General features: G+C 45.0%; 1 protein-coding gene across 2 annotated transcripts; it reads left to right on the top strand.

Annotated features, from left to right (window-relative positions):
- The first annotated feature begins 362 nt into the window (after positions 1-362).
- EML2 (EMAP like 2) lies at positions 363-26,935 on the top strand. 2 transcript variants are annotated; one of them, XM_075259623.1, is made up of 22 exons: positions 363-591; positions 909-1,082; positions 1,519-1,642; positions 16,531-16,632; positions 18,552-18,580; positions 20,169-20,298; positions 21,197-21,346; positions 21,443-21,512; positions 21,713-21,823; positions 21,905-22,000; positions 22,081-22,245; positions 22,354-22,453; positions 22,537-22,691; positions 22,774-22,902; positions 23,099-23,230; positions 23,419-23,486; positions 23,982-24,070; positions 24,151-24,248; positions 24,423-24,510; positions 24,783-24,878; positions 25,766-25,896; positions 26,401-26,935. In XM_075259623.1, exons 1-22 carry the CDS (start codon positions 525-527, stop codon positions 26,524-26,526), a joined length of 2,430 nt encoding a protein of 809 aa, XP_075115724.1. In that variant the 5' UTR covers positions 363-524; the 3' UTR covers positions 26,527-26,935. The 2 variants fall into 2 exon arrangements, with proteins under 2 accessions (XP_075115724.1, XP_075115725.1); XM_075259624.1 differs by lacking the exons at positions 363-591; positions 909-1,082; positions 1,519-1,642; positions 16,531-16,632 and adding an exon at positions 18,395-18,473.
- The last annotated feature ends 903 nt before the right edge of the window (positions 26,936-27,838 follow it).

Below are 27,838 nucleotides of genomic sequence, written 5' to 3' on the forward strand. Positions count from 1 at the left end.
CCCCCACCCAACTATTCTTTATACAGACCCCGCCCCATAATTCACTAGAGACCCCCTTCACTGTACTATACACAAATCCCCACCTCATTGATCTATATACAGAGACCCCCACCTCACTGTAATACATACATGGACCCCACCTCACTGTACTAAATATATAGACCCCACCTCACTGTTCGCTACACATGTCCCCTCTCTATCTCACTGCCTATATTACTGATGACATCATCACGTGTCTGGTTTTTGGATATCTGAAGTGATAATGGGGGGAGGAATGGTACATTTTATCTGGAATGTGTTACATTGTATCATTTCAGCTCCATCTGTGTCAGCTGTTCCAAGGGGTGGGGTTTGTGTGATGGAACGGCGGGGGGACCACAGGAGAAGATGCTGCAGGAAGCAGTTACCATGGCGACCAGAGAGCGAGCGAGAGGGATGTGAGAAGAGGGAGAGAAAGGAAGACACAAAACAGAGGACAACGAGAGAAAGGAGAAAATAAAGCGAGACACGAGACAGACGACGACATGTCAGAATCTGGGGCCGGGGGCAGCTCCGTCTACGACACCAGCTCCCTGCTGCAGTACTGTAATGGTGAGTGCACCAGGAAAATCACAATACCCAGGATGGCCAATGGATAGAAAAGATATAGGTCGAAGAGACGGCGCCTCATGCAACATGGCACGAGGAGATTGCGCCTCGCGACTCCACATACAGCACTTCTGGCATCTCGAGTGGTGGTGGCAGCGCCTGGTACTATCAGTGATGGGGGAGGGGGCATCCTGCAGATGGCGGGGAAGGGGGTATACAGACCCATCGAGGCCTGGAGAGGGAGGCACCGAGGAGGCCATATATTATGTATTATGTGTCTGGCCATGAGGCCACCATTAACCCCTTGTGTCCCCCCACAGATGATGGCCTCTCAGGTCCCAGCGCCATGGACACTGACGATCGTATATCTAATCTGGAGCAGAGGCTTCAGCTCCAAGAGGATGAGATGCAAGTATTGCGAGCTGCCCTAAGCGACGCCCTGAGGAGGCTGCGAGTGTGTGAGGAGAGAGGAGACCCCCTGCGGGGGAGGCAAGGTAAGGAGAGGGGGCTCATTCGGAGAACCTGACTCTGGGGGCCTGGCCCTGAATCCTAAGTATGGAGGCCTGTACCAAGACTCTGACTGAGGCTTATTCAGACATGGCAGCTAATGGCAGGAATAACTCCATCATCTTAATCAAGAGAGCCTGAACATTCCCCAGATCACTAGAAGGTATAATAGGGGGCGGGGCTGTGACAACCTCTCAGACATGATATATACAGGAGGTTGTCAGTAGTAATAGATGAATAGCTGTACTGTAGTATAAGGTGTGCGGATCTCATGTCTGATCACATCATTATATAATAGTTGTCATTAGCAGTGGGCGGGGCTGTGACAACCTATCAGACATGATATATACAGGTGGTTGTCAGCAGTAATAGATTAATATATGTACCATAGTATAATGTTGCTGATGTCTTTTTATATTTTAGGTGCCCATGTTGTGAAGCCTCCCTCCCGCTCTTCTCAGAATGGTATGGCCCCACGCAGGAGGAGTGGCATGTCTACCTCCCCATCATCTCCTAAAAAAGGAGGGACCTCTGTCTTCTCTAAGAGGTACCATTGTGTCCCTGGTTGTATATTGGGTGGTGTCCATAGATTCTCTTCCCGCTGAACATTTGACTTGGCAGTGAAGGAGTTATTCTGTGCACACTATGGCGCATATGTACTGTCTACGTGTCAGTGTAACTGTGCACCCATAAGTAGTGCTGTGTAACATATTTGGTGCAACTTGTGTTGACCTATGACACTTTCCCCTTTTCGGTTGTCTCTTCGCCAGCGTCAACTAAATTACTATATTGTGCCACACATCAGTGATAAATATTTTTAGGACTCGATAAACCCATGTCCAATCTCTAGACACTATCCATGTGACTAGCAAGGCGCTATCTCTAGATACTATCGATGTGACTAGTGAGACCCAATCTCCGGATACAGTGCATGTGACTAGTGAAGCCTCATCTCTAGATACTATGCATGCGATTAGTAAGGCCCCATCTCCAGATACTACCCATGTGACAGCGCCATCTCCAGATACTACCCATGTAACAGCGCCCGCTTCACTTATGTTTGCAGCAAATTTATCTACAGTGATTGAAACCAGCAGAAAAACCTCACACTAGTCCTGGCACATGGGCACAGTAAGATAGCAGATAATGTGAGATCACAGGCCGCCCGGGTGCCCCACACACTTTCCTAGTATTCAGAAGCCTGCCCTAATGTCCCCTGATCTATCTCAGCAAGAGCTGAATGTTCTGACTGCTGGAGAACCTGTTTTATAAGGAGGTCAATACCATAACAGTAGTGCTATCAGGAGCTGCCAGGAGAGGGCGACATAACTCTACTGAACAAGGTGGGATATAGGGCGACCCATCTAAGGGCAGCTGAGTGATGTGGAGCTGCTTACTGTACAATACACTACTGGCGGATTCATCAAACCCTCTACACCCGTTTTCTGGCCTGAGGGGGGATATTGTGGCATATTTTGATGCAAGGCCATTCATTTTCTTATTATATAGCAGACAAACTTGCACTACCTGAGAAGAATAGTATACATTATGTATCTGGGCAATGTATGGCACTACCTGGGCAGAGTAGTATACACCATGTAGCCGGACAATGTATGGCACTAACTGGGCAGAGTAGTATACATTATGTATCTGGACAATGTATGGTACTAACTGGGCAGAGTAGTATACACTATGTATCTGGACAATGTATGGCACTACCTGGGCAGAGTAGTATACACTATGTATCTGGACAATGTATGGCACTACCTGGGCAGAGTAGTATACACTATGTATCTGGGCAATATATGGCACTAACTGGGCAGAGTAGTATACATTATGTATCTGGGCAATGTATGGCACTAACTGGGCAGAGTAGTATACACTATGTATCTGGACAATGTATGGTACTAACTGGGCAGAGTAGTATACAATATGTATCTGGGCAATATATGGCACTAACTGGGCAGAGTAGTATACACTATGTATCTGGACAATGTATGGTACTAACTGGGCAGAGTAGTATACAATATGTATCTGGGCAATATATGGCACTAACTGGGCAGAGTAGTATACACTATGTATCTGGACAATGTATGGTACTAACTGGGCAGAGTAGTATACAATATGTATCTGGGCAATATATGGCACTAACTGGGCAGAGTAGTATACACTATGTATCTGGACAATGTATGGCACTAACTGGGCAGAGTAGTATACATTATGTATCTGGGCAATGTATGGTACTAACTGGGCAGAGTAGTATACACTATGTATCTGGACAATGTATGGCACTAACTGGGCAGAGTAGTATACACTATGTATCTGGGCAATGTATGGTACTAACTGGGCGGAGTAGTATACACTATGTATCTAGACAATGTATGGCACTAACTGGGAAAAATAGTATACACCATGTATCTAGACGATGTATGGCACCAACTGGGCGGAGTAGTATACACTATGTATCTAGACAATGTACAACACTAACTGGGTAGAGTAGTATACATTATGTATCTAGACAATGTATGGCACTAAATGGGCAGAGTAGTATACATTATGTATCTGGGCAATGTATGGTACTAACTGGGCAGAGTAGTATACACTATGTATCTGGGCGATGTATGGTACTAACTGGGCAGAGTAGTATACATTATGTATCTGGGCAATGTATGGCACTAACTGGGCAGAGTAGTATACACTATGTATCTGGACAATGTACAGCACTAACTGGGCAGAGTAGTATACATTATGTATCTGGGCAATGTATGGTACTAACTGGGCAGAGTAGTATACACTATGTATCTGGGCAATGTATGGTATTAACTGGGCAGAGTAGTATACAATATGTATCTGGGCAATGTATGGTACTAACTGGGCAGAGTAGTATACATTATGTATCTGGGCAATGTATGGTACTAACTGGGCAGAGTAGTATACACTATGTATCTGGACAATGTATGGTACTAACTGGGCAGAGTAGTATACAATATGTATCTGGGCAATGTATGGTACTAACTGGGCAGAGTAGTATACAATATATATCTGGGCAATGTATGGTACTAACTGGGCAGAGTAGTATACATTATGTATCTGGGCAATGTATGGTACTAACTGGGCAGAGTAGTATACATTATGTATCTGGGCAATGTATGGTACTAACTGGGCAGAGTAGTATAAAATATGTATCTGGGCAATGTATGGTACTAACTGGGCAGAGTAGTATACATTATGTATCTGGGCAATGTATGGTACTAACTGGGCAGAGTAGTATACACCATGTATCTGGAAAATGCATGGCACTACCTGGGAAAAATAGTATACACCATGTATCTAGACAATGTATGGCACTACCTGGGCGGAGTAGTATACACTATGTATCTGGACGATGTATGGCACCAACTGGGCGGAGTAGTATACACTATGTATCTGGACGATGTACAGCACTAACTGGGTAGAGTAGTATACAATATGTATCTGGACGATGTACAGCACTAACTGGGTAGAGTAGTATACAATATGTATCTGGGCGATGTATGGCACTAAATGGGCAGAGTAGTATACATTATGTATCTGGGCAATGTATGGTACTAACTGGGCAGAGTAGTATACACTATGTATCTGGGCGATGTATGGTACTAACTGGGCAGAGTAGTATACAATATGTATCTGGGCAATGTATGGCACTAACTGGGCAGAGTAGTATACACTATGTATCTGGACGATGTACAGCACTAACTGGGCAGAGTAGTATACATTATGTATCTGGGCAATGTATGGTACTAACTGGGCAGAGTAGTATACACTATGTATCTGGGCAATGTATGGTATTAACTGGGCAGAGTAGTATACAATATGTATCTGGGCAATGTATGGTACTAACTGGGCAGAATAGTATACATTATGTATCTGGGCAATGTATGGTACTAACTGGGCAGAGTAGTATACAATATGTATCTGGGCAATGTATGGTACTAACTGGGCAGAGTAGTATACACCATGTATCTGGAAAATGCATGGCACTACCTGGGAAAAATAGTATACACCATGTATCTAGACAATGTATGGTACTACCTGGGCGGAGTAGTATACACTATGTATCTGGACGATGTATGGCACCAACTGGGCGGAGTAGTATACACTATGTATCTAGACAATGTACAGCACTAACTGGGCAGAGTAGTATACATTATGTATCTAGACAATGTATGGCACTAAATGGGCAGAGTAGTATACATTATGTATCTGGGCAATGTATGGTACTAACTGGGCAGAGTAGTATACACTATGTATCTAGACAATGTACAGCACTAACTGGGCAGAGTAGTATACATTATGTATCTAGACAATGTATGGCACTAAATGGGCAGAGTAGTATACATTATGTATCTGGGCAATGTATGGTACTAACTGGGCAGAGTAGTATACACTATGTATCTGGGCGATGTATGGCACTAACTGGGCAGAGTAGTATACAATATGTATCTGGGCATTGTATGGTACTAACTGGGCAGAGTAGTATACAATATGTATCTGGGCAATGTATGGCACTAACTGGGCAGAGTAGTATACACTATGTATCTGGGCAATGTATGGCACTAACTGGGTAGAGTAGTATACACTATGTATCTGGACGATGTACAGCACTAACTGGGCAGAGTAGTATACAATATGTATCTGGACGATGTACAGCACTAACTGGGCAGAGTAGTATACAATATGTATCTGGGCGATGTATGGCACTAAATGGGCAGAGTAGTATACATTATGTATCTGGGCAATGTATGGTACTAACTGGGCAGAGTAGTATACACTATGTATCTGGGCGATGTATGGTACTAACTGGGCAGAGTAGTATACAATATGTATCTGGGCAATGTATGGCACTAACTGGGCAGAGTAGTATACACTATGTATCTGGACGATGTACAGCACTAACTGGGCAGAGTAGTATACATTATGTATCTGGGCAATGTATGGTACTAACTGGGCAGAGTAGTATACACTATGTATCTGGGCAATGTATGGTATTAACTGGGCAGAGTAGTATACAATATGTATCTGGGCAATGTATGGTACTAACTGGGCAGAATAGTATACATTATGTATCTGGGCAATGTATGGTACTAACTGGGCAGAGTAGTATACAATATGTATCTGGGCAATGTATGGTACTAACTGGGCAGAGTAGTATACACCATGTATCTGGAAAATGCATGGCACTACCTGGGAAAAATAGTATACACCATGTATCTAGACAATGTATGGCACTACCTGGGCGGAGTAGTATACACTATGTATCTGGACGATGTATGGCACCAACTGGGCGGAGTAGTATACACTATGTATCTAGACAATGTACAACACTAACTGGGCAGAGTAGTATACACTATGTATCTGGGCAATGTATGGTACTAACTGGGCAGAGTAGTATACAATATGTATCTGGGCAATGTATGGTACTAACTGGGCAGAGTAGTATACACTATGTATCTGGGCAATGTATGGTACTAACTGGGCAGAGTAGTATACAATATGTATCTGGACGATGTACAGCACTAACTGGGCAGAGTAGTATACATTATGTATCTGGGCATTGTATGGTACTAACTGGGCAGAGTTGTATACACTATGTATCTGGGCAATGTATGGTATTAACTGGGCAGAGTAGTATACAATATGTATCTGGGCAATGTATGGTACTAACTGGGCAGAGTAGTATACATTATGTATCTGGGCAATGTATGGTACTAACTGGGCAGAGTAGTATACACTATGTATCTGGACAATGTATGGTACTAACTGGGCAGAGTAGTATACAATATGTATCTGGGCAATGTATGGTACTAACTGGGCAGAGTAGTATACAATATATATCTGGGCAATGTATGGTACTAACTGGGCAGAGTAGTATACATTATGTATCTGGGCAATGTATGGTACTAACTGGGCAGAGTAGTATACATTATGTATCTGGGCAATGTATGGTACTAACTGGGCAGAGTAGTATACAATATGTATCTGGGCAATGTATGGTACTAACTGGGCAGAGTAGTATACATTATGTATCTGGGCAATGTATGGTACTAACTGGGCAGAGTAGTATACACCATGTATCTGGAAAATGCATGGCACTACCTGGGAAAAATAGTATACACCATGTATCTAGACAATGTATGGCACTACCTGGGCGGAGTAGTATACACTATGTATCTGGACGATGTATGGCACCAACTGGGCGGAGTAGTATACACTATGTATCTGGACGATGTACAGCACTAACTGGGTAGAGTAGTATACAATATGTATCTGGACGATGTACAGCACTAACTGGGTAGAGTAGTATACAATATGTATCTGGGCGATGTATGGCACTAAATGGGCAGAGTAGTATACATTATGTATCTGGGCAATGTATGGTACTAACTGGGCAGAGTAGTATACACTATGTATCTGGGCGATGTATGGTACTAACTGGGCAGAGTAGTATACAATATGTATCTGGGCAATGTATGGCACTAACTGGGCAGAGTAGTATACACTATGTATCTGGACGATGTACAGCACTAACTGGGCAGAGTAGTATACATTATGTATCTGGGCAATGTATGGTACTAACTGGGCAGAGTAGTATACACTATGTATCTGGGCAATGTATGGTATTAACTGGGCAGAGTAGTATACAATATGTATCTGGGCAATGTATGGTACTAACTGGGCAGAATAGTATACATTATGTATCTGGGCAATGTATGGTACTAACTGGGCAGAGTAGTATACAATATGTATCTGGGCAATGTATGGTACTAACTGGGCAGAGTAGTATACACCATGTATCTGGAAAATGCATGGCACTACCTGGGAAAAATAGTATACACCATGTATCTAGACAATGTATGGTACTACCTGGGCGGAGTAGTATACACTATGTATCTGGACGATGTATGGCACCAACTGGGCGGAGTAGTATACACTATGTATCTAGACAATGTACAGCACTAACTGGGCAGAGTAGTATACATTATGTATCTAGACAATGTATGGCACTAAATGGGCAGAGTAGTATACATTATGTATCTGGGCAATGTATGGTACTAACTGGGCAGAGTAGTATACACTATGTATCTAGACAATGTACAGCACTAACTGGGCAGAGTAGTATACATTATGTATCTAGACAATGTATGGCACTAAATGGGCAGAGTAGTATACATTATGTATCTGGGCAATGTATGGTACTAACTGGGCAGAGTAGTATACACTATGTATCTGGGCGATGTATGGCACTAACTGGGCAGAGTAGTATACAATATGTATCTGGGCATTGTATGGTACTAACTGGGCAGAGTAGTATACAATATGTATCTGGGCAATGTATGGCACTAACTGGGCAGAGTAGTATACACTATGTATCTGGGCAATGTATGGCACTAACTGGGTAGAGTAGTATACACTATGTATCTGGACGATGTACAGCACTAACTGGGCAGAGTAGTATACAATATGTATCTGGACGATGTACAGCACTAACTGGGCAGAGTAGTATACAATATGTATCTGGGCGATGTATGGCACTAAATGGGCAGAGTAGTATACATTATGTATCTGGGCAATGTATGGTACTAACTGGGCAGAGTAGTATACACTATGTATCTGGGCGATGTATGGTACTAACTGGGCAGAGTAGTATACAATATGTATCTGGGCAATGTATGGCACTAACTGGGCAGAGTAGTATACACTATGTATCTGGACGATGTACAGCACTAACTGGGCAGAGTAGTATACATTATGTATCTGGGCAATGTATGGTATTAACTGGGCAGAGTAGTATACAATATGTATCTGGGCAATGTATGGTACTAACTGGGCAGAGTAGTATACACTATGTATCTGGGCAATGTATGGTATTAACTGGGCAGAGTAGTATACAATATGTATCTGGGCAATGTATGGTACTAACTGGGCAGAATAGTATACATTATGTATCTGGGCAATGTATGGTACTAACTGGGCAGAGTAGTATACAATATGTATCTGGGCAATGTATGGTACTAACTGGGCAGAGTAGTATACACCATGTATCTGGAAAATGCATGGCACTACCTGGGAAAAATAGTATACACCATGTATCTAGACAATGTATGGCACTACCTGGGCGGAGTAGTATACACTATGTATCTGGACGATGTATGGCACCAACTGGGCGGAGTAGTATACACTATGTATCTAGACAATGTACAACACTAACTGGGCAGAGTAGTATACACTATGTATCTGGGCAATGTATGGTACTAACTGGGCAGAGTAGTATACAATATGTATCTGGGCAATGTATGGTACTAACTGGGCAGAGTAGTATACACTATGTATCTGGGCAATGTATGGTACTAACTGGGCAGAGTAGTATACAATATGTATCTGGACGATGTACAGCACTAACTGGGCAGAGTAGTATACATTATGTATCTGGGCATTGTATGGTACTAACTGGGCAGAGTTGTATACAATATGTATCTGGGCAATGTATGGCACTAACTGGGCAGAGTAGTATACACTATGTATCTGGGCAATATATGGCACTAACTGGGCAGAGTAGTATACAATATGTATCTGGGCAATGTATGGTACTAACTGGGCAGAGTAGTATACACTATGTATCTGGGCAATATATGGCACTAACTGGGCAGAGTAGTATACATTATGTATCTGGGCAATGTATGGTACTAACTGGGCAGAGTAGTATACAATATGTATCTGGGCAATGTATGGTACTAACTGGGCAGAGTAGTATACATTATGTATCTGGGCAATGTATGGTACTAACTGGGCAGAGTAGTATACATTATGTATCTGGGCAATGTATGGTACTAACTGGGCAGAGTAGTATACAATTTGTATCTGGGCAATGTATGGCACTAACTGGGCAGAGTAGTATACACTATGTATCTGGACGATGTACAGCACTAACTGGGCAGAGTAGTATACATTATGTATCTGGGCAATGTATGGCACTAACTGGGCAGAGTAGTATACACTATGTATCTGGGCAATATATGGCACTAACTGGGCAGAGTAGTATACAATATGTATCTGGGCAATGTATGGCACTAACTGGGCAGAGTAGTATACACTATGTATCTGGGCAATATATGGCACTAACTGGGCAGAGTAGTATACAATATGTATCTGGGCATTGTATGGTACTAACTGGGCAGAGTAGTATACAATATGTATCTGGGCAATGTATGGCACTAACTGGGCAGAGTAGTATACATTATGTATCTGGGCATTGTATGGTACTAACTGGGCAGAGTAGTATACAATATGTATCTGGGCAATGTATGGCACTAACTGGGCAGAGTAGTATACAATATGTATCTGGGCGATGTACAGCACTAACTGGGCAGAGTAGTATACAATATGTATCTGGACAATGTATGGCACTAACTGGGCAGAGTAGTATACACTATGTATCTGGACGATGTACAGCACTAACTGGGCAGAGTAGTATACACCATGTATCTGGGCAATGTATGGCACTAACTGGGCAGAGTAGTATACATTATGTATCTGGGCAATGTATGGTACTAACTGGGCAGAGTAGTATACAATATGTATCTGGACAATGTATGGCACTAACTGGGCAGAGTAGTATACATTATGTATCTGGGCAATGTATGGTACTAACTGGGCAGAGTAGTATACACTATGTATCTGGGCAATGTATGGCACTAACTGGGCAGAGTAGTATACATTATGTATCTGGGCAATGTATGGTACTAACTGGGCAGAGTAGTATACATTATGTATCTGGGCAATGTATGGCACTAACTGGGCAGAGTAGTATACATTATGTATCTGGGCAATGTATGGTACTAACTGGGCAGAGTAGTATACACTATGTATCTGGGCAATGTATGGCACTAACTGGGCAGAGTAGTATACATTATGTATCTGGGCAATGTATGGTACTAACTGGGCAGAGTAGTATACACTATGTATCTGGGCAATGTATGGCACTAACTGGGCAGAGTAGTATACATTATGTATCTGGGCAATGTATGGTACTAACTGGGCAGAGTAGTATACACTATGTATCTGGAAAATGCATGGCACTACCTGGGAAAAATAGTATACACTATGTAGCTAGACAATGTATGGCACTACCTGGGCGGAGTAGTATACACTATGTATCTGGACGATGTACAACACTAACTGGGTAGAGTAGTATACATTATGTATCTAGACAATGTATGGCACTAAATGGGCAGAGTAGTATACTCTATGTATCTGGGCATTGTATGGTACTAACTGGGCAGAGTAGTATACACTATGTATCTGGGCGATGTATGGTACTAACTGGGCAGAGTAGTATACATTATGTATCTGGGCAATGTACAGCACTAACTGGGCAGAGTAGTATACACCATGTATCTGGGCAATGTATGGTACTAACTGGGCAGAGTAGTATACATTATGTATCTGGGCATTGTATGGTACTAACTGGGCAGAGTAGTATACACCATGTATCTGGAAAATGCATGGCACTACCTGGGAAAAATAGTATAGACCATGTATCTGGACAATGTATGGCACTAACTGGGCAGAGTAGTATACATTATGTATCTGGGCAATGTATGGTACTAACTGGGCAGAGTAGTATACACTATGTATCTGGGCAATGTATGGCACTAACTGGGCAGAGTAGTATACATTATGTATCTGGGCAATGTATGGTACTAACTGGGCAGAGTAGTATACATTATGTATCTGGGCAATGTATGGTACTAACTGGGCAGAGTAGTATACACTATGTATCTGGGCAATGTATGGCACTAACTGGGCAGAGTAGTATACATTATGTATCTGGGCAATGTATGGTACTAACTGGGCAGAGTAGTATACACTATGTATCTGGAAAATGCATGGCACTACCTGGGAAAAATAGTATAGACCATGTATCTGGACAATGTATGGTACTAACTGGGAAAAATAGCATAGACCATGTATCTAGACCAGTGATTTTCAACCAGTGTGCCGCGGCACACTAGTGTGCCGCGACACATGGTCGGGTGTGCCGCGGGGAAAGTTCCCCAATTACACTTACCTTTCTCCTTGTTCCCTTCGTTCTTCTCGCCGCTCTCTCTCTCTCCGTAGTCTGGCTACGTCATCACATCGCGTCTCTAACTGTTAGCAAGACCGCGGAGAGAGAGAGCAGCGAGGGAACGAGGAGAAAGGTAAGTCTAATGTGTACACTGTCTGCACAGATGGAGGGGACATGAATCTGGGGACAGACATGGAGAGGACATGAATCTGGGGACAAACATGGAGAGGACATGAATCTGGGGACAGACATGGAGGGGACATGAATCTGGGGACAGACATGGAGGGGACATGAATCTGGGGGCAGAGATGGAGGGGACATGAATCTGGGGGCAGAGATGGAGAGGACATGAATCTGGGGACAGATAATGAATGATAATGAAATTTTGTGTTCATCGAAACAGGCCCAGGTTTCACACTGAGTGAGTATAAATACATTTAGAATCTATATTATTAACTATATGTATAATATGTACTGTTTTAGTGTCATTTTGTGCCATTTTGGCTGGTGGTGTGCCACGGGATTTTTTAAGTGTAAAAAGTGTGCCGCGGCTCAAAAAAGGTTGAAAATCACTGATCTAGACAATGTATGTCACTACCTGGGTGGAGTAGTATACACCATGTATCTGGACAATGTACAGCACTAACTGAGCAGAGTAGTATATATCATAGTATATAATATATATATATATATAATAGTATACTATCACATATCTACCTTCTTACATATGGCTCGCCTGCGAGCTTCAGGTATCTGGTACAGTTTTATATTAACCCTTACCTGCGGCTCAGTGACAATGTCATGTTCAATCACATGGGTGCGTCCAGGCATCTCAGAAAACACATCCTTATTCTTCTGCACCAACTCCTTTGTCTCTTGTTTCTGTGCCTTAGACAGGGACTCCGCTGTTTACACCTTGGGTGAAGCCTTACCTGGAGTATTTACCCCTTCAGTAGTGACCTTGCTAGGTGCACCTACTGATGTCAACGTTTCCCTGTCCTTCCAGAGTTTTAGCAAATTTATATGGTATATTTGTTCGGACGTTCTCTTGCCCGGCTGGTACACCACCTAATCGTTTACTTCCCTCACTCTTTCAATAATTTCATTTGGCCCTTGTTGTTTGGCCAGAAATTTACTTTCTACCGTGGGAACCGACACCAAAACCCAATCACCTGGACTAAAGGTCCTAAGTTTAGCCATTCTGTTATAGACTCGGCTCCGGGCTATTTGGGCCTGCTCCATATGTTTCTTCACAATAGGCATTACTGCTGCAATTCTCTCCTGCATCAGGGTAATGTGTTTAATCAGACTCCTGTAAGGGGCCTGCTCTTGTTCCCAGGTTTCCATAGCTTTGTCTATGAGACCACGTTAGTGTTTACCATACACCAACTCAAATGGGGAAAAACCTGTGGAGGACTGGGGTACCTCTAGGATTGTAAACATTGAATAGGGAGGTAGGCTATCCCAATCTTTGCCGTCCTTGCTAACCCTTAAGGGTTTTATTGAACCTCTCCACTAGGCCATCTCTCTGGGGGTGATATACAGAGGTTCGCAGGTGTTTAATTTACAGGCGCTTACACATTTCTTTCATTACTTTGGACATAAAAGGAGTACCTTGGTCAGTCAGGATCTCCTTGGGTATACCTGTCCGATAGCTCCTTGGCAATTAACTTAACCGAAGTATTCCTCGTGGGTATGGCCTCAGGGTATCGTCTAGCTCTAGCATAATCTAACAGCACTATTATATACTGATGACCCCTAGCAGACTTCACAACAGGACCTACAAAGTCCAGGGCCACTTTTTCAAATGGTACCTCTATAATGGGTAGGGGTACCAAAAGACTCCAGAAGTGTGACATAGGTGCGGTTAGTTGACACTCTGGGCAGGAGATACAATACTCTTGGATATGCTTATCAATTCCTGGCCAATAGAAACGCTGTAGAATTCGCTCTTTGGTCTTTTCGTACCCCAGGTGTCCTCCTAACACATGCTTATGTGCCAAATCTAACACTACCCTCTGATAGGGCCGGGGCACCACCAATTGTTCAACAATTTCTCCCCATATTTGGTTAACCCTATACAGTAAGTCCTGGTTCATGGACATATAGGGGACCTGGTTATCAGCCCCTGGCTGCTGCGGTTCACCATTTACCACTTTTGCGTCTTCTCTGGCATGAGCCAGATTATGATCTCTCATTTGAGCAGTCCCAAAATTGTCACGGGACACCTCGAGCTCCAGCATCTCGGGAACTCCCTCCTGACCTTCAGCATCACAAGCTAACACAGATGGGAAAATCATAACCATTTTGGGTCACCCCAACAGTTGGTGTTTCCCTGTCAGGATCAAAAGGTTCAGGGTTAACCTTATGAAAGACATTATTAACATTCACATTTTCAGGACATGGCAGCTTCTGCTTTTTCCACATATTCCAGAACAGAGGAAAATCCCTCCCTAAAATCACATCATGAAACAGGGACTTAACCATGGGGACTTGTTATGGAGACCTCTGCAATAGGATACTCCCTAGTTTCACCATGTATGCAGAAGATCCCAATAGTTTGTCCACTGTACAGTGTAGTGTCGACTAGACCAGGGTTACCAGGCTCCCAGGGTCCAGGAGAGCAAGTACCACAAACCCTGCTGTAGTCACAGTACACATTTGTGGTTTAGACATAGATTCTGCTGAACAAGCGGGTTGAGCAAACAGGGACACCTGCCTAGAACTGCTGCAATCCATGGGCTCAGTTGTCAGGGGACAGTATGCAGCAATGTGACTCAGTTCATGGCACCGCCAACACCTGAGACAGTATGGGTCTCCATTCTGAGACCTGAGTTTAAAGTTTACAGTCCCAGCTGCCTGTTCCCCTCTGAGCGTTCTCCCACCACAACCTTCCTTACCCCTACAGTAGTCGGTATAGTCTTACCAGTCTTGGGGGTAACAGGTCTGGAAAATGTCAGCAGTAGTTCCTTGGTGACTTGTTACCGTTCCATTAAACACACCAGCTGGTCAGCCGTTGTAGGTCCCGCTTGTCCAACCCAGTGCTGAACCCTAAGCGGAAGCGATCTGGTGTACGTATCGAGTACCACTCTCTCCACCATCTGTGCCGAATTGGCCTCCTCAGGCTGAAGCCATTTCTTGACCAGATACACCAGGTCATGCATCTGGGATCAGGGTGAGAGACTCTCAGAGAAAGTCAACTCTCCCAGCACGTACGTACATATTCACACCAAGACCTGCCAGGATCTCACCTCTCAGCTTGGAGTAGTCCTTAGTTTCCTGTTCACACAGGTCATAGTAGGCCTTCTGAGGCTCCCCGATAAGAAACTGTGCCATAACATCAGCCCACTGATCCCTTGGCAACTTCGTTTGCTTGGTCACTCACTCAAAAACCCGAAGATATCCCTCTACATTGTCTTTGGACGTCATATTTTGCAGGGAACTCGGCACGGCAGCTCAGGCAGCAGTCTGTAGACTCTGGGTCTCTCTTACACCAGCACACTCTCCTGCTGTACTCTAGTCGACCAGAGCCTTGCTGAGCTGTGTCAGCGTCTCCATAAGCCGTAAGTTTATCTCCTGCTGCTGGGCTTGCGCTTGCTGTTGTCGCATCTCAGCTTCCATCATGGCTTTTTGCTGATGTGCCTGAGTCTGCTGCTGCTATAGGATGACCTGCCCAAACTGTTTTACAAAGTCCTCCATGGTGGTCTTTTTTTAATCTTTCCTGCAGCTTTGACCCAGGTCATGGGAGAGAAAAAAAATGTGTATGTCGCTTTAGGACTGTTTAACTTTGCCCGCATCCTCCACCATATGTGGGGAAGTTAGCTCAGTAGAAGCAGTGGTATGGACCCAAACAGTCAAGACAGGTACACAAAATGCAGCAAAATGATTTATTTAGAAAAAAACAAGAAAATAAATAAACCTTGACTTCGGGCACAAAAAATAAATAAAACACAATACAGCCTTAAGTTTGGCAAAAACAAAATAAATACCTGCTTGTCTGAGCCACTAGCTAACAGAACGGATAACTTAACTATACATGTGGCTTTCTTCCAGCCACATGAACACAACAGGAGTAATATAGTTTCACCGGACTCAGGGTTACAGGACAGAACCATACACCTCCTTTCACCTCATGGAACTGCCATGAACTGCAGGCTCTGCAGCCTTTTATGGGTCAGTAATGAGCCCAGGATCTACACCTGTGCTGAGGCCTGCTGCAGAGCCGCCCTGGACCACACATACATCAGAAAACTTGGGCTGATATACCTGGACTCCAGCACTCTGCCTGTCACCTTCTCTTGGTGAGTTACCATTTGTGTCGTCTTCTGCAGTGTCCGGCGCTCTATGTCCCCAGAACGTCTCTCCTTTGTGAAGAGGGATATGTCAGATGCCCGGAGCAGGATGCTGCTGTCTACAGGAGGGAGGAGAGATGGGTGAGTGCTGCTGACTCTGCTCTCTCAATTATATGGTGTGAGCATTTTGCTTTACAGACATGTGACCAGTAGTTCATCACTACCACTTGTACGTGTCTGTGAAAACATCACTATCATTCAATACAACCATTTTAGGGTGACTGCATTTGACCATCATCAGCTAGTGCTGACATCACTTCCATCATATTGTAGTCACACCATCTGACATCATGTTGTTACACCTCCTGCCATCACGTTCCCGTCACACCACCTGTTATAATGGTGTATCACACCGCCTGTCACCACGTTATACTCACACCACTTGTTACTATGTTGTAGTCACACTGCCTGTTATTAAGTTGTAGTCCTATTGCCTGTCATCATGGTATAGTCACACCGCCTGTTATGTGGAAGTCATACCACCTGTGTATATTTTGTAGTCCCACAACCTGTTATCATGTTGTAGTTACACCATATGTTATTATGTTGTGGTCACACCACTTGTCAGTATGTTGCAATCATACTACCTATTACTATGCTGAGCTCACACTAGCTGTAATAATGTTGTAGTCATACCGCCTGTCATTATGTTGTAGTCACGTTGCTTGTTATTATGTTCTAGGGGATATTGTCACTCCTTAGGGAGAGACCACCATATAGGTGTGTGGAGACTTGTTAAGCCTTTAGCACTCCACTTTGCAAGGAACTATGGGAAGAATATGCAAATCTGCCTTCCATGATATAATTAGGAAGACAGTTGCTGCCTCAGTGTTGCAAACCAATAGAGGGCGCTCACTGGAATGTGCAAGCCTGTCTTATGACAGGATTCCAGTGAAATAACCCAATAATGGCTGCTCCCTTTAGCATCATGCCTGACCTTCCAAGAGGCCTTTTGGACATCCATATCGCCTGTCATTATGTTTTAGTCTCACTGTTTGTCGCCATGTTGTAACTCCACCATTTGTTATTGTGTAGGCTTCGAGAACATGACCAGTTCTGTATTGTGTGTTGTCCATTTTACATTGGTCTCAATAGAACTGTAAAAATGGATGTGAATAGGACAAGCTGTAAAAATATCAGAATGGAACATCAAAAGACACTTGGATTGCACATTTGGTCGTGTGCATGAAGCCGTAGTCAGATTGCCGTAATGTAACATCACCAGTCAGTGGCGAACTGTGCACCTGTAAGCGCGGTGTGTAGATAAGGTGGGGGAGGACTGTGTACACAGATGTGGTGTAGAGCTGTATACATAGGAGGCTGGAGCTGTGTACACAATGATATACAGAATATTCTGTCAGTAAACATGGCGACTACTTCCCATACAGATGCTGGCACAGGTGCAGCGGGGGCATCACTTTACCTTATCCTCACCCCGATATTTAGATGGGCCCTACAATGTTGTGTCCTGTATGAGGAAGCCTGGTGTAGGTGCAGCCGTATACACTACAGCCAGCAGACACAATCAGATTCCAGTCTGTCCTGAAGAGCTGACAATCTCTGCACCTTGTTCTCAGATCTGCTGATTGCTCTGCTCAGCCGCAGACATGCAGCAGAAATTTGAGTGATTGAGAATCCATCTAATAGAAGTGATGGGACCCTGTGCAGAATATCTGCCCCCTACTTGGGGTTTCAGGTAAACTGTCCAGGGCTGGATTGGCTGCCACATGACAGGAGTCTCATGTAAGCTCCTCAGTTTAGGAGGAGTCTCACTGCTGGGCCGTGAGGCCTCCATCATCACCCTCCACCCTCGGGTGTGTCCGCAGCAGCAGCAGTAGCTGGTGGGGGGTGTAACTCTCTGTAGACCAGGAAGTTCTCCTGACTGGTGATAGTGATACAGACAGAATGAAGAAGGCTTCGAGGTATTGTCTATGAGCAGCACATATTATAACTCTTATTATGCACTGACACAATATAACTCCTATTATCTCTCTCCACAGCAAAAGCAAACAAGTCGTCTTCTACCCCGGTGAGTGCTGCGGACTCTGTGTATCTGTGCGACTTGTTGCGTGTGTTTGGTGTCGTCCTCGCCTGCAGCGACACGTTCCACGGTGTTAGTATTTACCTCAGGTGAATTAGTAGCTAAAGACATGTCTGGAGATAATAAGGCAATAATTATATCCATCTGGGAGGCCATGTATACGGGGCATGGGGGCTGGGGGGGTCGGCCATAAATGAGGGGCCAATGACCAGTCATAAGGACTAGAAGAGCTCTAGGTGCACATATATACACACAGAGAGACATATATAATATATATAATTGCATCTATTTGTATACAGGCTTCCATATAAAGATGTAGCAAAGATAACGTGAACTTCTGCAACTACAGCGGGATATTTTATCAAAAAAACAATGAAAAGTCAGAGAAATATGTTTTACCAAGAACTTTTCATTGGTTATTGTTGTCTTCTATGATAAGATGTAACATTGTTGCAGCAGTTTAACCAATTGTAACAGGATGGGTTATCTCTGCTACATTATTATTATTATTTATTTATATAGCAGCATTAATTCCATGGTGCTTTACATTTGGGGGTTACATACAATACACAGAATATACAGGTAGATATAATACTAACAGTGACTGGCTGGCACAGTGGAGTAGAGGGCCCTGCCCGCGAGGGCTTACATCTATGTATACCCACACACCTACGTATACATACAGGGAATTCATGAGCTGAGCTGCTGCCGTGTCGTGCTGAGGACTGTGCATTACGTCTGTACATGGAGTACACCCCCAATTTGTGGCGCTCCAGTTTTCACCGCAGGTCCTTACAGGAGTATGAAGGACGCCGGTGGTGTAGAGCTGTAGTGTGTGCTTAGATACATGGATGTAATGTGATACAGGCTGGTGCAGGGATAGTTACAGACCTCATTCACATTGGAAGGATAGTATAATCCAGGCCTAATACTGGCCTCCTGTGCTGGACATGATGAAGTGTGAGCTCCTGCCCCCTTAAGGCCCCGGACAGTCTGAATTTCCATTTTAGTAATGCCCTCAGGCAGCTCTGCCTGGCACTGGCGCCACACGGAGTGACACTTCCTCATTTGTATTTTCATGTCTGGTTAGTCAGATTGTGGCTTGGCTCTGACCTCACCGCTGAAGTTTTGCTAACATTACAGTCACAACATCAGTATAACGTGCCTGGCCATATTCTGCAAGGCCTCCACTGCGACAGGACAGTGACCACTGTATAGATAAGCGCTGGTCAGCAATACAGAGCAAGAAACCTGGGAGGGGTTAAAAAACGCAGAGGGACTGCCATGTGTGACCGTGACTACTGCAATCTTAAGCGTGACACAACCATGAGGAGAGCATTGTTACTTTAACACATCTCATGTCACTGCCATTGTTCTGGTCATGCTCCCTCTCCCCCTTCCCCAGTCATACAAAGCCTCATGCTGTCCTTCATCTTCATGTTCCCGCCTATTTTGTGTTTTTCGGGACCTCATTTGACCTCCAGCTTCTGAATATAGACGGTGTCTCTCAGGCATCTACATGTGGTGTAATGTGCAGAAAGCTCACAACTGTCTGTAACATTTCTCTCCCCTACAGAAGAGGGCGTGGTGAAGCTCTACCTGCGGGGGCGCTCTGTTCCCCTCTACGTTCCAGACTCACTGGTTGCGTCCTACAGTCTAGAAGCTAAAGGAGAACTTCCTTCAAGGGAGCTACAGCTGGAATGGGTGTATCCTAACCAAACAATTGCCTCTAGTTTAGCTTGTAGTCACTGGCAAAAATATCCCTGAATATAGCGGGGGCCGTTACAGCCTGCATGTGCATAAGACCATCTCAGGTAATCCAACAAGGTCACATGACAGAGGAGGAGCATAGGGTCTATGGGGGTCCGGAGGGTGGATGTTACTTCTGGACCCTGACTGTCTCTACTCGGGGTCTTCTGACCATTAACAATATAAAGGTTTAGACCTCATGCACATGGCAGTGAATCACACGCCCGTTTTCAGAACAATGGAAATCAATGGGAATATTCAGTGACCATGAATAACATCCATCAAAAACTAGGACATGTCCTATTTTTAGACATTTTCATGGCCAGAACGCAAGGCCAAGTTCCTTTTTTTTTTCTCTGCCATTAAAAATGGATGACAAAGGAGTGACAGCTGGTAAATGGATGAAAGGTTTGTGACCGACGGATGGAAAACAGATCAAGTGTGCAGTCTGTGTATGTTCCAGTGCTTCGGTCCATTACAATATGTATAGAGCAGGTCCTATACTGTATCAGAACAGAACATTGGAACAGACCGGACTGTACACTGCATAATGTCTTAGTCTTCCATACCAGTGGAGGCGCTGCTGTGCATGTGTCTCAGGCTGAGGGATTCAGTTCCACTAAAGTTTATTCATTTATTTCTTTAATGGATCATCATATTCTGTAAAAATTCTGTTCAATGTGTCACCATTCACATCAGTGCATAAGTGAGAATTGGCTCACCCATCTGTAGGGTCCAGCCGGGAGTAGGAGCAATGGCTTGGCTCTGGTTTGTGATCAACGTGTCCATGTTAAGTTACACTCCATGTAATAAACTCTTATCTCCCGTCATAGCCCTTGACCCCACGGTGTACAGATATGGCTACAGGGGTCGAGATTGTCGCAGCAACCTCTACATCCTCCCATCTGGAGAGTTGTTGTATTTCACGGCAGCTGTCTGTGTCCTGTATGACCCAGCAGCTGGCACACAGAGACACTACCGAGGTCACACCGATGACATCAAAAGGTCAGTTTAGGGGTCAGCTGACTTGTGGGGTGACTGTACCCTGTTTCCACCATCACATTATGTTTCCTCATTATGTGATTTTTCTTCATCTTCCAGTCTTGCTGTCCATCCAGACTCTGTAACAATCGCCAGTGGACAAGTGGCGGGTAACTCGCAGGATGGCAAGGTGGGTGAAGGATGTGGGTGAAGCCATTGGTTATCACTTTGAAAACTTCTGACACATCGTAACGTCACAGTTATTGAATAAAAGGACAGTGATAACGCAACCTAAACAAAACAGATCCCCTAACCCACATCTACAAAAGTCCTGTCTTATTATTTCCCCTACCCGATCTCCTTGTAACTTCAATATCTTACCACCCCCAGGCTCTACCCCCTCATGTACGGATCTGGCACTCCGTCAGCCTGTGCACCCTTCATGTCATTGGAGTAGGACATTTCGACCGAGCAGTCACCTGTCTGAGCTTCTCCAAAACGGTAAATTTGCGGCATCCTAAATAATAGATAGCCGACACCATTCATATAATGTGACCCTTGTGCCATTCTTATGTCCTGCAGGATGGCGGGAGTCACCTGTGCGCATGTGATGAATCTGGGGACCACGTCTTGTCAGTCTGGCAGTGGCAGCGCGAGGTGAAGGTGACAGAGGTCAAGGTAGGACATTTCTCTAAATTGGTGAACATTATACGGCGAACGTAGCAAAGCGTTAACCAAGACCATTTGTATGTCACCAGTGTTCTACAGAGCCTGTGCTTGCCGCCATTTTTCACCCAACAGAACCCAACTTGATTATAACTTGTGGGAAGTCCCAGCTGTATTACTGGAGCTTGGAAGGGGCCCCTGCTGGGGGAGGTGCCGGTGCAACAGCCACACTAAGCAAGAGACAGGGAGTTTTTGAGGTAAGATGTTACAGGAGAAGCCAAAAATTGAAGGCTCGACTTGGATTAGGGAATGTGGACTTTGTAAATTCAGCAATGAACTTGTCTGGTCTCATCTGTCCTTCACAGAAACACGAGAAGCCACGCTTTGTCTTGTGTGTGGCATTTGCTGAGAACGGAGATGTGGTTACTGGAGACTCTAATGGAAATTTGTTTATATGGGGTAAAGGTAAGAAGAATCGGAGAACATTCCTCTATAAACTCTACGGTAACACACCGTGATTCCTGGATGTCTACATCTATTTCTTTCAGGCAGTCACAGGATCTCCCAGGCTGTATGTGGTGCTCACGATGGCGGAGTCTTCGCTTTGTGTGTGTGCAGAGATGGGACGTTATTATCTGGAGGAGGCAAGGACGGAAGAGTCATCCTGTGGGATCGGGAATATAAGAAAGTGCGAGAGACTCGGGTATGAGACTCAACGGCGGTATCTCATCCTGTGGCAAGTCTGAGCGGGTGAACATTTACGTAACTCAAACTTTACATTTCAGATTCCTGAATGTTATGGCCCAGTGAGAACTATTGCTGAGGGGCGAGGAGGGGACACGCTCTATGTGGGCACAACAAAGAACTGTGTGATGAGCGGCAGCCTAGAGAATGGACTCACCTGCTTAATCCAGGTAATATGTAATGTGCAGCACTAAATCTCCATCCATACATCACCTTCTGTTTGTACATGGAGACTGGCATATACTGAACAGAATGCTGCCGATGCATTGCTTCAGGGTCTGTCCGCTCGTGTAGAGGACCGGGTATTATAACATGTAAAGTGAAATGTCACACATGTCAAACATGACCATTTTCCTTCTGATTCAGGGTCACACAGATGAACTGTGGGGTCTCTGCTGTCACCCATCACTTGACCTGTTTCTGACCTGTGGCCATGATAAACTGGTTCATCTTTGGAACAGCAAAGAACACCAGCCCGTGTGGACCACCACCCTGGAGGTGAGAGCGTGTTTGTGATGTCATTGGTTCTCCACCATGGCCAGTTATTACTAATTCTAAGGGCATGGACTTGAAGTGTTAGACTTGTCCATTTTACTGAGCGTCTTTCACAATCCGCAGTGGGGTATGGTGTCATAGATGCAGACCTGGTAAATATACCCATGATCATATGTATATCTTTACCTTAGGATCCTGCTCGAGTGGCTGGATTCCATCCATCTGGTCAAGTTGTAGCAGTGGGGACCACAACAGGAAGGTGAGTGACTGCATAGATGTATAACATTATCAAATACCACTGAATCATACTGCAAGTCTTCCTCTCTTTGCTTCTGGCGCCGAGTCACTGCCCCCTCTATGTGTAGCTGGAGCAGAGTGATAATTTTGCTCTCTGTATACCTGGAGCCGAGTCACGGTTCCCCTTTATGTGTACCTGGAGTAGAGTGACTGTCTTCCGCTCTGTGCATGTACAGTTGACTGCCCTCCTCCCTCCATGTACAGGGAGGTGACTGACCCTCTTTCCCATGTGTACATGGAGCTGAGCGACTGTTCTTCCCTCTTACCATCCTTCTCTCTGTGCATCTGGAGTGACTGTCCTTGGCTCTGTATCCCTGGAGGTGACTGACCCTCCTACCCTCTTCATACCTTTACCCGGGTGACCTTCCTCCTCTCTGTGCACCTTTAACCAAGTGACCCTCCTCTCCTCTGTGTACCCGGAGATGAGTGAACACTCTTGCCATCTTTTTCCTCACAGGTTTCTGGTCTTGGACTCTCAGTCACACGTGATAGTGACAACCTTTTCAGATGCGGGTGAACAGATCAGTGCCATCAGCTACAGTCCTGGTAAGGAATCACATCCTGTGCCCCGCTCCCTGCGCCACCTTCTGGGTATCCCTATGTTATACCATCCTTTTGTCCTGCAGATGGCCAATATTTGGCGGTTGGGTCACACGATAATTTTATCTACCTGTACGAAGTGGCTGAAGAGGGACGAGAATACAGACGGGTGGGGAAATGTTCGGTGAGGACTCTCTTAAATTTCATAAATGTTCCTTCAAGCTCAGTTTTGGCTCTTGGTGTTGCACTGATGCCGGGAAATGTAGATTCACAGTGTCTGTGTTATATATGTCGGAGATTCAAGTGTAAAGTGTGAACTGTCTGTAGATGACAATCATCCTGTTCCTCCATACTGCAGGGTCACTCCAGCTACATCACACACCTGGACTGGGCATCCGATAGCTCCAGCTTTATGACCAACAGTGGCGACTATGAAATTCTCTATTGTGAGTAAAATGTCCTCAGGTGAAGAGCACTAAGGGGTCATATCTGCAACATTACCAAATAGCAGTCAAAGGCAGGCTGTAGAACAATGGCTTATTGTCATGTTGGCTTCAAATGATATGTCAAGAGAATTCTGGGTGGGGGCATTTCATAGTAACATCTGTGGATATGAAGTACATTGGGGTTAGCAGGGGGTGACGGGCTAACACTGGGGAATAGGGAAGATGCTGCACATGAGTAAAAATAACCAGATCATGACTTCTCCTTCCTCCAGGGGACCCTGATTCTGGAAAGCAGATCGTCAGTGCAGAAAGTGTACGTAATGTGGAATGGGAGAACGCCTCGTGCACCCTGAGCTTCCATGTGCTGGGTGAGTACCTGGACATGACTGGTGTTGTGTCTGATGTGATGTGCTGCTTCCTAAACATATGACTATTCTATAATGTGCTGCCTGACAACTGGACAAGATGTCTGCTGACTGGTGTCTTATATCACCCTGCAGCCTTTCCTCAGGTTACACAGTGATAAATAAATGTTACTATGTAGACAGACAAAACAACAAAAACAACCTTCCTCTTGTAAAGCGGATTCTTGTATCTTCACCTGAAAGAGGGTCTTTGTGTCTCCAACTGTAAAGAGGGTCCCCGTGTCCTTCCTCCTCTTGTAAAGAGGGTCCCCGTGTCCTTCCTCCTCTTGTAAAGAGGGTCCCCGTGTCCTTCCTCTTCTTGTAAAAAGTGTCCCCGTGTCCTTCCTCCTCTTGTAAAGAGGGTCCCCGTGTCCTTCCTCCTCTTGTAAAGAGGGTCCCCGTGTCCTTCCTCCTCCTGTAAACAGGGTCCCCGTGTCCTTCCTCCTCCTGTAAACCGGGTCCCCGTGTCCTTCCTCCTCTTGTAAAGAGGGTCCCCGTGTCCTTCCTCCTCTTGTAAACAGGGTCCCCGTGTCCTTCCTCCTCTTGTAAAGAAGGTCCCCGTGTCCTTCCTCCTCTTGTAAAGAGGGTCCCCGTGTCCTTTCTCCTCTTGTAAAGAGGGTCCCCGTGTCCTTTCTCCTCTTGTAAAGAGGGTCCCCGTGTCTTCTCATTAACTATACAGAAGGTCCTCAGGTTTTCATCCACCCACACAGCGCTACCTCAGTTGGCACTCTCATGTTCTTTAATATGACAATTACATAATTTTTACCAAATATGTGTAGATGCCAATTCCTTGGACTGTACAAGTTGGATTGATCTAGACGTTTTTTTTTTTTGTTCTTTGTGACTTTCAGGCATTTGGCCAGATGGAGCAGATGGAACCGACATTAATGCAGTGAACAAGTCTCATGACAGAAAACTGGTGGCTACAGGGGATGATTTTGGGGGAGTCCGACTGTACAGTTACCCCTGCGTGGTTCCCCGGGTAAGAGCAAGTAATTTGATTGTACAGAGAAGTGTCTACTACATACGGAGGGATGCAGGGACTTAGAAATGTTGTAGCACGTGTCACCCAATCATATTGTATTATAGAAACCCTGTTCAGTGATCTCAGACACGTTACAATTGTACTGTAGTAGTGCAGTACTTATGGTGGCCTGTGGTCACACGGAAGACACAGATGTACTGTAGTACAGTGATATGATTGTATTATTGAAGTGTAGCTTTGGAGACCGATGATCTCGCAAACAATATGACTGTACTATAGAAGCGCAGTTCTGAAGGTGACCCACGGTCTCAGAGTTGATATGACTGTTGTAGTGATGTTCTAGTGGTGACCAGTGGTCTTACAGACAATACGATTATACTATAGATTAGACCGTGACCCGTATATCTGGAATGGCAGAGAACAAACAGATATGGACATTGTTGTCCTGGATGATGGGAGTGATCTGGGCAAGCCATCACTAATGTCCTTCTCTCTTTTCAGGCCCCAAGTAATAAGTACTGTGGTCACAGCAGTCATGTAACCCGTGTCAGGTTCCTGCACAATGACAGCGTTTTGATCTCGGTTGGTGGCAAGGATTGCACAGTGTTGCAGTGGACGGTCCTGTGACCTGCCTGATACAATCCCTGGATCCTACTGATCTCTTGCGCCGTCTCTATGTTGTCTTCCCATACAGAACCTCTAGATCTTACCAGCAGAGTCTTGTTTTTGGTCCCTTCCCTTTAGCATTCCTCCAGCAGTGCCCACCCCCACAGTGCAGCACCCGGCTCTGCTCAGCACTCGCTTTCGCCACTTCTCAGTTCTCTAGCTCTGGTCATAGTGCCGCCATTTTCTAGAGAGAGCTGGACAGCATGTAACCACAGAAGTCTCTTTGCACCAGGACGTGTACACTCTTATTTGCACAATTGCACAGAGTATTTAAGCTGATGGCAGGAGGCCTAGTCCTCACCCCTGATGTAGAGACGTTTGCTCTGAGGCTGGCACTGACAATTCACTGCAATAAATTCTATAAAACATCTGTCACTTCTCTCTGATCCTTCCATATCTAGAGCCAACTCCTGAGCCCAGGGCAGCATGACCTAAATGGGCAGTCACGCTGTCCGTCACTCCTGCCTGGTCATACTGACAGCAGCTACAGCATCACTACCTCAACAGCTGACACATCAGATGGGGATTGAGGGGTAGAAAGGCAGAATGGGGCAATATCAACATTTTAGACAACTCTCCATCCCTGGTAAGTGGATTATATCACTGGATTAGCAACTCCCTGCTGTTTGTATAGCAGAAAGAGATCACTAAAGAGAGAGAAAATAAGAGCCTCATGGTCAGTCAGATCCTGGATGTAACACTGACTGGACAGGAGAGCGCCACCATCAGTCAGATCCTGAACATGTCACTGAGAGGACAAGAGATTTGAGCGACACTGTCAGTCAGATACTGATCGAGTCAATGAGAGGAGAATACATGACCGCCATCGTCAGATAGATCCTGAACATGTCACTGAGGACAAAACGTGAGCGCCGCCGTCAGTTGGACCCTGGAAATATCACTAATCGGACAAGAGAGTGTTGCTGTCTGCAAACATCCTGGATGTGTCACTGGGAGGACAGGACATGAGAGTGTCACCGTCAGTCAGATCTTGAACATGTCACTGAGAGGAGAAGACATGAGCACCACCGTTAGTCGGACCCTGGAAGCATCACTGATGGTCACTGAGCAGACATGAGTGTTGCCGTCTGCAAAGATCTTGGATGTGTCACTGAGAGGACAGGACGTGAGCTCAACCGTCAGTTGGACCCTGGACAAATCACTGATGATCTCTGAGCAGATATGAGAGCGCCACCCAGTGATATGAGAGTGCCATCGTCAGTCAGATCCAGGACACGTTGCTGATGATCACTGAACAGACAGAACATGATAG

Source organism: Leptodactylus fuscus, chromosome 11, assembly GCF_031893055.1.
Source record: "Leptodactylus fuscus isolate aLepFus1 chromosome 11, aLepFus1.hap2, whole genome shotgun sequence".
NCBI lineage: Eukaryota > Metazoa > Chordata > Amphibia > Anura > Leptodactylidae > Leptodactylus > Leptodactylus fuscus.

Excerpts from the sequence above, each read along its gene's own strand:
- EML2 (XM_075259623.1), top strand. The coding sequence starts at position 525 with ATGTCAGAATCTGGGGCCGGGGGCAGCTCCGTCTACGACACCAGCTCC. Across the intron at positions 1,083-1,518 it reads CCCCCTGCGGGGGAGGCAAG|GTGCCCATGTTGTGAAGCCT; the intron begins GTAAGGAGAGGG and ends TTTATATTTTAG. Across the intron at positions 22,246-22,353 it reads AGAGACAGGGAGTTTTTGAG|AAACACGAGAAGCCACGCTT; the intron begins GTAAGATGTTAC and ends TGTCCTTCACAG.